Raw genomic sequence first — 10,491 nt, 5'->3', positions numbered from 1 at the left:
AGAGGCATCATTTAATGGCACGCGATTACGGTCGTGAGTCTGTGTGTACACAACTGATAGAAACTAACTGGTGTAAAAAATCACGTCGAGGGTGCAAGAAGGCTATGTGTATCACAAGTGAACAGGAGGCACAGTACTGTATTCATTTCATTCAAATGGTTCAAATGGCTCTGAGCACTATGGGACTCAACATCTTAGGTCATAAGTCCCCTAGAACTTAGAACTACTTAAACCTAACTAACCTAAGGACATCACACACACCTATGCCCGAGGCAGGATTCGAACCTGCGACCGTAGCAGTCCCGCGGTTCCGGACTGCAGCACCAGAACCGCACGGCCACCGCGGCCGGCTTCATTTCATTGTTCGTTGAAGTGTTTAACGTGATTGACCAACGTTGTGCAGTCAGTACTAACTGCTGTTGTGGGGAATCTGAGTGCTTAATAACAATTCGTACCTGAAAAGGGAATACAATTCTGGATTTCTCATATAATATAACCATTTACCCACAAATATCGAAAGAAAATTTACAGTGACGTCACCGTGAAGGTAGCGTACACTCAACCACCGGAAAACAATTCACTTCGAGCGTAGAGGACTTTAAACATGAGGACAATGGAGTTTAGTGCTCAAGAAAAGACACTGCCTGTAGCAGATTCTCGGACTAATATTACACAGTCAGACTGTAACAAAGGAAGTGACGAGATGCGTTCAATAAAAAATGTTACACTTTTTTCTGAAGGAAGGTTGGTTCTAACCAGGATTTTGATACACCATGTTTTGCCCCAATGTTTTGCCTACGAAACACTGTTTTTGATACACTACTGCCCATTAAAACTGCTACACCAATGAGAAATGCAGATGATAAACAGGTATTCATTGAACAAATATATTATACTAGAACTGACATGTCATTACATTTTCACGCAATTTGGGTGCATAGATCCTGAGAAATCAGTACCCAGAACAACCACCTCTGGCCATAATAACGGCCTTGATACGCCTGGGCATTGAGTCAAACAGAGCTTGGATGGCGTGTACAGGTACAACTGCCCATGCAGCTTCAACACGATACCACAGTTCATCAAGAGTAGTGATTGGTGTATTGTGACGAGCCAGTTGCACGGTCTCCATTGACCAGACGTTTTCAATTGGAGAGAAATCTGGAGAATGTGCTGGCCAGGGCAGCAGTCGAACATTTTCTGTATCGAGAAAGGCCCGTACAGGACCTGCGACGTGCGGTCGTGCATTATCCTGTTGAAATGTAGCATTTCGCAGGGATCGAATGAAGGGTAGAGCCAGGTGTCGTAACATATCTGAAATGTAACGTCCACTGGTCAAAGTGCCGTCAATGCGAACAAGAGGTGAGCGAGAAGTGTAACCAATGGCACCCCATACCATCACGCCAGGTGATACGCCAGTATGGCGATGACGAATACTCGCTTCCATGTGCGTTCACCGCTATGACGCCATACACGGATGCGACCGTCATGATGCTGTATACAGAAAAATGATGTTTTGCCATTCGTGCACCCAGGTTCGTCGTTGAGTACTCCATAGCAGCTGCTCCTGTTTGTGATGCAGCGTCAAGGGTAACCGCAGCCATGGTCTCCGAACTGATAGTCCATGCTGCTGCAAACGTCATCGAACTGTTCGTGCAGATGGTTGTTGTCTTGCAAACGTCCCCATCTGTTGACTCAGGGATCGAGATGTGCCTGCACGATCCGTTACAGCCATGCGGATAAGACGCCTGTCATCTCGACTGCTACTGATACGAGGCCGTTGGGATACAGCACGGTTTTCCGTATTACCCTCCTGATCCCACCGATTCCATATTCCATATTCTTGGAGGTCGACAAACGCTAGCAGCAATGACGCGATACGTTAACCCGCAATGGCGACAGGCTACAATCTGACCTTTATCAAGGTCGGAAACGTGATGGTACGCATTTCTACTCCTTACACGAGGCATCACAACAACGTTTCACCAGGAAACGCAGGTCAACTGCTGTTTGTGTATGAGAATTCGGATAGAAACTTTCCTCGTGTCAGCACGTTGTTGGTGTCGCCACCGGCGCCAACCTTGTGTGAATGCTCTCAAAAGCTAATCTTTTGCATATCTCAGCATCTTCTTCCTGTCGATTAAATTTCGCGATTGTAGCACGTCATCTTCGCGGTGTATCAGTTTCAATGTTCAGTAGTGTATAATCTCCGTCCAGTGCTACGGCCTTACGCCACCTTAACGGGAGACTATGTGTGTCACTCTACTGGTCGACCTCAGAGCCAACGTCTTGCTGCGTGAATTCCCTCCCCATCATCCACGTATTGCTTCCCGCAGAGGACTTCCTCAATTGGAGGAAAGAAATGGAAGTCAGAACGTGCGAGATCCGAGCTGTAGGGTAGACGAAGAAGAACCGTCCAATGTAGTTTTGTGGCGCCTCTCGGGTGCACAGACTTATGTGAGGTCCTGCGTGCACAGACTTATGTGAGGTCCAGCGTTGTCGTGGAGAGGGAGAAATTCGTTCGCACTTTCGTGGCGATGAACACTGAAGTTGTTTCTTCAGTTTCATGAGGGTGGCACGATGCATTTCAGAGCCGGTCGTTGCACCATGGGGAAGGATATCAACAGGATAACCTCTTCAGGTATGGAGCCCTATCACATCTCCTCCCAGGTAGAAGTTCATTCTGCTTCGGAGGAGACGTCATGTGGCCCCTCTCCATGCACTGCCCTTTTGTTTCCAGTTTGAAATGATCAATGTTTCACCAACTGTGAAATTGTTGATAAAAATCGGTGCGATCAGCTCTGTATCGTTCAAACAACTACGCACAGGCAGTTCTTCGTTGCTCTTTATGGTCTTCCGTTGAGAGGCGAGGAATCTAGCGGACACACCTTTGAGTACCCCAACTGGTGGACAAGTGTGTCAGCACTACCAACAGAGATGTCCAGTTGTGCAGCGAGGTGTTTGATTGTGATCCGACGATAACCTCGAATGAGGGTCTCCGCACGTTCCAACACTGAAAGAGCCACAGCTGTGTGCGGCCGGCCAGCAGGCGGGAGATCGGACGGGTTTGCGGGACCTTGTAGCGATGGTGACAGCCACCTCGCACAGCGAGTCAACATGCTTTTGTTCACTGCCACATCTCCGTAGACATTTTAAAGCACCAGTGAATATCTACGATGGTCTGGTTCTCCGGCAAAAGAATCTGAGAGACAGCGCTCTGTTTGGAAGGCAGATGTGTTACACATGTGATTTTCATGGCTATGTGTAGCGCCACCACCAATCGCAACTTCATGAAACTATATCGGCTGAAGTAGGAATATTCCATGATGTCCCGCAGCAAATTCCGCAATTTTTTGACCGAAACAGGCCGAGAAAAAAAAGTGTTGCATTATTTATTGAACGCCCCTCGTGAAAACAGTAAGAGACATCGTTTTATACGGCAAACTAAATATTTGATAATAAATTACAATGAAATGAATACCCCTAGCTCCATACAGACGTTGATATAAGTCAACAGGGACAGCTGAAAATGTGTGCCCCAACCGGGACTCGAACCTGGGATCTCCTGTTTACATGGCAGACGCCCTAATCCATCCTTGTTTTTTTTTTTTTTTTGCCAAGTAGTAAACAGTAAATTTTATGGTGATCTGAGCCACAGAGGATAGTGCGACAGCAGGGATTTATCTCTGGCACGCCTTCCGCGAGACCCACATTCCCAACTTATTGTCCCGCACTATATTCATAGTGCACCTGCCCATTATACTCATTACTAGCGCCTTTTCTGCAGATTCCCGTTCGGGCACTGTTTGTGGATCCGCACACAAGAAGATTATCATATGGCCGGCGAACCTGAGTTCTAGGGACCTGTGAGATCAAGCAAAACGAAAGTGCCAGCTGAGAACATGATCATCACCAAACGACGCGCTCAAGAGATCTTTCACGCGTCTAGCAATATGGGGTGGAGCATCATCCTGCATTTTAGTTCTAATAAAACCCCATGTCATTCTAAGCATGTGAGTCAATTTTTACCTCTCTATCTACATTATTCCGTGGTTCATTACGTTTTCAAATTTATACTGACTTTTTCATCAGTACATTTAAGTTAAGCTAGACTTTCAGCATTAGAATAAAACCAAGAATCTTATGCAGGTTCTGTTATTCATGACTGTGCCTACTTCACAGTAAGTAAAATCTAACTGTCTATTTTGCCGGCCGGTGTGGCCGTGCGGTTCTAAGCGCGTCAGTTTGGAACCGCGTGACCGCTACGGTCGCAGGTTCGAATCCTGCCTCGGGCATGGATGTGTGTGATGTCCTTAGGTTAGTTAGGTTTAAGTAGTTCTGAGTTCTAGGGGACTGATGACCTCTGTAGTTAAGTCCCATAGTGCTCAGAGCCATTTGAACTGTCTATTTTTAATATCGATCTTTTGTGAAATCACCTATTAGTTTGTAGCGGCAACAACAGATGTGCATCTGCATCTGGATGTGTAATAAGGCAGACACCTTACTCGGGAGGAGGAAGAGCATGAGGATGAGGAGGAGGAGGAGGAGATTAGCATTTAACGTCCAGTCGACAACACGGTCATTAGGGATGCAGCACAAGCCCGGATTATGGAGGAATGGGAAAGGAAATCGGTCGTGGCGATTTGGGATAATCGCGGAAAACCTATATCAGGACTGCTGCACGCGTGTCTGAACCGTCGTTTTCCCGAATGCGAGTCCGGTTTGCTAACCACTACACCATCTCGCTCGGTACTTACTGGGTGTAGTTTAGGAAGCTTCTGTTGCCACCGTCATTGCTCCACCTTTCCTTCTCCGGTTGCGAATGATGCGCGGGTAAAAGGACTCTCTATATGAGCTGGAACTTCTCTGATTTTGTTCTTATGGTCATATCTCGAGCCGTACGTGGGAAGAACTGTTACGTTGCCTAATTCTTCATGGAACTTACTCTCTGTGACAGCAGGGCTGCTGAGACTTCGCATACGCAGGAAGAGGCGCTCCACGAGCAGGTGGTACTTACCGGGGCAGCAGTCGGACCAGGCGAGCAGCTGCACGCTGGGCAGCGCGCTGCACTTGAGCAGGCCGCCCTGGCGGTCGGGCAGCACGAACACGTCCCGCGTGATGTCCTCGATGGCGTCCCCGTTGTCGCACAGCACCCGCGCCAGCGACGCCTGCCGGATCTGCGTCAGCTGCTCCGGCTTGAAGACGCCCGGGTTCTCGTAGAAGAATCTGTGCACCACACGTCCAGTGAGCAAGCGGTGTCGGCAATGGCTAGTTTACGCGAGGTGGTATACGCTCCTACACTGGAGAGCATGGAAAGTATTACACCACGATCACTTCGATCGAAACTTACCCAGCTGATACTCCAATATTTACATATCTGTGGGATACTTCGTTAAAATTCCGTCTTTATTTAACCTGAATGAAATTTTCACTCTGCAGCGGAGTGTGTGCTAATTTGAAACGTCTTGGCAGATAAAAAGATAGGTGCACTTGCCCGCGAAAGGCAACGTCCCGAATTCGAGGCTTGACACGACACATAGTTGTAATCTGCCAGAAAATTTTTATGTAACCCATTTTTAGTACATAAAAAAACTGTTATTGCAGATGGTGTTTAACCCATTTTTGGCTTACTTGCCGCTTCGAATCCGGGCAAAATCCCGAGCTTTCACCGGCCGCAGTGGTCTCGCGGTTCTAGGCGCTACAGTCCGGAACCGCGCGACTGCTACGGTCGCTGGTTCGAATGCTGCCTCGGGCATGGATATGTGTGATGCCCTTAGGTTAGTTAGTTTTAAATAGTTCTAAGCTCTAGGGGACTGAGTTCAGATGTTAAGTCCCATAGTGCTCAGAGCCATTTGAACCATTTTGAACCCGATCTGTCGACGAAATCTCCTATCGTATTCGTCGCGAACAAGTGACTGCCATGACTGTTGTTGTGGTGACCATTTACAGCCCATAAACGGCTTGCGATTGGTCAGGGAACGGGAACACTATGTTATGCTGCCATAGACTGTCGCCATATCTGCACTTGTGATGTCAGCGCTATCGAAGGAACGTAAGAAATGCAAAGCATTTCTCTTTGTGTTACAAGCTTTAAGAACCCGCTTGCACGCACTACTAAGATTATACCTGCTGTCCCGGTTCAAGTTGTTCTCGCCCATTTTAATTCTTATGTCTTCTTAAAAAGAGAATCCCAATATGTAGGAGCGTGAGACAATATTTCAGTTTCATCAAACATTATTCCCTATTTATATGTGAGACTGTGCTTAGCAGCTACTGATTTCTCATGCTCTCGATTTTTAATGTGGCTTTGGGATTCTTCGCAGTGGTCAGAGGCGGGACGAATAGACTGACGGATGAAGTTGCTACCACATTCACAATTAAACTAGTATATTCCGAAGACCATGAGGCCCACGCTGTCCTTAACTATGCGCTGCATCAGCTGTATCTGCTCGGGTGTTCGGAAAATAGGTCTTATGCCCCTTCTTCTCAGACCCCCACCTCTTTTCCCAAAGGTAGCATCGCAGAAAGGAAGACGAACAATAGGTAGATTTTCACGTAATCATTCAACATTTTCGCGTTTTCATTTCTTGGAGAGTGCTAATTCTTATATCTCGAACCTCACTCCCATTTTTTCGGAACGCGTACTTCAGATGATTAATCTCGAAATTCAGGTGATTGACAATCAGTTGTAACTTTATAAACTAATGGATTTAAAACAGATGTCTTCTGGAATGTGCGGTGGAAACTTTAGGTTTAGAGGTATAAATCAATGTGTTTTGGTTTCGGTACACAGAGTGGCCAAGCCACCCATCCGGTTGTCATTGACTGAAAGCGTCTAAAACTAACAACTTCTATTGTCTCTGTGTATAGACATCACACCAATTTTTCGGATGCGTGGTATTCATATGATCGATGTACTCTTCCTTACTTTCAGCTCCATGTGCCCACACCATAAATTTTTCAACATATCGATAAAATGAAGATGGGTGAAATGGAGCCAAATGGAAAGCACCTCCTTGAAACGCTTGCTGATGTACAGTGGCCAATCGTAGCCCGTCTATGGATGTAAATGGTCACCACAACGCCAGTCACGGCAGTCAGTTGTTTCTGATCAATACATTGGAGGACTGAGGCGAATGCTTGAGATTTTAGCCCGGTGTGGCGCGACAAGTAAACCGAGAATGTATTACACAAATCTGTTGTCGCGAGAAAATTCCATCCTATAACTGACTACATCACCGGTGTTGGGCGGTTCTTTCGTTACCGTAACTTTCCATATGGAGTTCGCAACACAGTACGCCAAGAAGACTTCTCGCCATCTTGTGGACTTTGAGAAAGATCGATTCATTAGAATTGGGGGACAAGTGGGTACCTTACCGGCAGCGCAGACAGAGAGGTGACGAGATGGATTACGAGCAGTACTATGGTAAGAAGAGGCAGACGGATCCTTTTAGAGGGACTACGCGACAAGAAGGTTGTGGGATTTTTCGACTGGCTGTTATGTGTAGACTGATGACTGCAGCTGAAATCCGGACACATGTTAGCGGCTTAGTGTCACCAAGAATCGTCAAAAACACATGACTGTACGCCGGGTTGAGTTCTTGAGTTTCCATACGCCGTTTACCGCTGACACCATATCACAGACAGCAAAGGTTTCACGGCGTACGAACAGAGTCAATTTCAGCATTGTCCGCCGCTCGTGGTCTCGCGGTAGCGTTCTCGCTTCCCGAGCACGGGGTCCCGGGTTCGATTCCCGGCGGGGTCAGGGATTTTCACCTGCCTCGAGATGACTGGGTGTTTGTGTTGTCCTCATCATTTCATCATCATCGAGGAAAGTGGCGAAATTGGACTGAGCAAAGATTGGGTAATTGTACGGGCGCTGATAACCACGCAGTTGAGCGCCCCACAAACCAAACATCATCATCATCAATTTCAGCATTGTACAGCATATCTTGGTGTTCAGTGACGAGTCTCGCTTCTGTTTGTGGATGTCAGATCGAAGCCAACGGATAGGCGACGTCATGAAATCTTACTAGAGGCAGCGATTTCCGATATCCACCATACACACGGCAACTTGAATGAGAAGGGTCCAGTCACGGTACGAAAAACACAATCACATCATCACCCAGCCACCTCTGGCCAAAACTTCATCCTACACACACTGAGAGTTAAATAGCTACTGGTCCGCTGGTGCACGTAGTTCCTTCCGTTATTCGAAAGAGACAAAATCGCGATTCGTCGAATCACACTGCTCGGCTCCAATCGACTCCTGTCCGGACTCTTGTTTGGCCCATTGAAGATCTGCAGCTCTATGGGCTACTGTAAGCCTTTTGCGAGGTACCCAATTCCTCGTGTCCGTTTCCTGCAGTTCCTTTCGCAATCTTTAACCGGATATTGGTTTAGATAGACTTTCATTTATTGAAAGTAGCAATACGATTCTGTCCGCTCCCTGTCGGTTAGAATTTTCTTAACAGTACTGTTCTTAATCTTCTTTCGAAGCTGGAAGGGTGGTACACTATTCTTTGTAGATACGTTGAACAGTCCACCTTTATACATAAGCAAACATAGCAGTTTCTTCCACGGTGAGATCATACATACGTGCAAACACGATAGCTGCTATCTGGAGTTCTGTCTCGTCTACTAGTCGGTCCGTCTTACTTCGCTGATTGCACATAATCGGTTCTTTATATGCGCACCATTTCAATGCGATGACTGAAGGTCAGCCTTGGAGATTATCCGGTATATACCATTTTGTCAGGTGAACTTATTTTTGATACAGTTGATTTATTTCATTCGAGTTTATGATCACAAAAAATCGTAATCAGATTATAGACTAAACTCCATAATGACTATCTTTAGATATCTTTAAAACACATGAAACCTCATGTTATGGTAATTTGATTAAGCGAAAGTGGCATCTTCAATAGATATAGACGAAATTGCGACTCTATCACTTTGGTTTAGTAATATTAGCATATAATAAGGTTTCATTAGTTTAAATCAGATCCTAAGTTGTTCATTATGAATCGAAATTGATAGTCTGACACCAGTTTCTTGTGAGAGTAGACTGGAATTAAAGAAAAAGTTCTATACTTCCTGCATCACTGTTTTCACTCGCTCTTACGAATTTTTTTTTTTTTTTTTTTTACTTTTGATAGATCAGAGGCATAAAAGGACACCATACTACATCTAAAAAGAAATCCGATGATATAACAGGAAACGTTACTGGACTCTTGATATTGTTGGTGATGGGCCGCAACCTGTACTGGAATGACCTTGTGCCTGCAACGCCTTTGATATGCGTGTGCTCCACCACGGCTGTATCGGAATACCGTTGCTCCAGAAGGTTGGAGCCTGTACGGCGACACTGGTTTTGTCTCCGGAATTTCGTAGTTCTGCGCTGCTCAGGTTCCAGCAATTCTTCAGGTGGCTGAACATTCCATCTGGTTGGTTGGTTTAGAGGCGGGAGAAGGGACCAAACTACGAGGTCATCGGTCCCATTCCATCTGGAGAGATGCTAAAGAAACTCTCACCTTAAGGTCTAACAGCCGCACGATCTCATATGAGTTTCTGCGATATAGTGTTAATTAATTTACCTATCATTTCACCTTAACAGCTAGAGAAGCCTCTTCATATTGCTGTTATCACGTCACAAGGTATTTGACGGCACATGTAAACAAGAAATAAACCACTATCTATCCACATTTCCAAGTACTGATGATACAATTTGACTATTGTCTTACTGATATGACGCGACTTCGGATTTTCACTGGTCTTTTTTTTTTAATAAATAGGTATTGGACTTCTCAGTACACTTTTCTACTATTTACACAATGAATTTCCACTTCCTTGTTTCGGATGTCCTGCTCATTAAAAATTTGCACCACATCGTACATGAGTGAAGTGAGCACTCACCTGTCGCCATCACGAAGGCGCCGGAACTGTTCGACGAGCAGGCAGCGGAACGTGGGGCCCACCTTGGCGCCCTCAGACAGGTCCTCCAGGATGCCACCCACCCACACGTCGATGTTACCTGTGGACAGACAGACCAGGCTTTTAGTTCGTGACCAGTAGTCAAGAGGAAGCGAATGGAACTGTTATCAAGTTGTGCAATAAATATGCCGTTGGTATACAGCTGAGCTGCGTTTCCCCTGAAACTTCCTAGAACATTAAAGCTTTGTGATGGACTGGGGCTCTATCCTGGAACACTGACTTTCGCGGGAAATGTTCTTACCGACTAAGCTGTCCAGACGCGTCTCGCGAGCTGCCCTCACAAATTCACTTCTGGCACTACCGCTATCCTACCTTCCAGACTGGTATATTTTCATTATCTCTCCATACAATTTACTCTTTTTGTTGAGTTTTCCTAGCTTCCGACTCACAGTAACACCTGGACAACTTCCGCAATTTGTAAACGGTCATATAGGCCGCGATATGTCGCAGTGCTCAGTCTAGCACAGAAACGGTGGATTTTGTGGGTTTTACACTTCA

General features: G+C 46.0%; 1 protein-coding gene across 1 annotated transcript in view; it reads right to left on the bottom strand.

Moving 5' to 3' along the window:
- Positions 1-10,491, bottom strand: part of LOC126189038 (peroxidasin) — a 245,209-nt gene that overhangs the window by 29,205 nt on the left and 205,513 nt on the right. The window contains exons 18-19 of the mRNA XM_049930888.1: positions 9,916-10,033; positions 5,018-5,226 (exon numbers count right to left, since the gene is read on the bottom strand). Of these exons, the coding sequence (XP_049786845.1) occupies positions 5,018-5,226; positions 9,916-10,033 (327 nt within the window). The remainder of the gene's footprint in view (positions 1-5,017; positions 5,227-9,915; positions 10,034-10,491) is intronic.

This window comes from Schistocerca cancellata, chromosome 5 (assembly GCF_023864275.1).
Source record: "Schistocerca cancellata isolate TAMUIC-IGC-003103 chromosome 5, iqSchCanc2.1, whole genome shotgun sequence".
Taxonomy (NCBI): Eukaryota; Metazoa; Arthropoda; class Insecta; order Orthoptera; family Acrididae; genus Schistocerca; species Schistocerca cancellata.
Note: the sequence above shows the minus strand (reverse complement) of the source record. Positions and strands in the feature narration are given on the sequence as shown.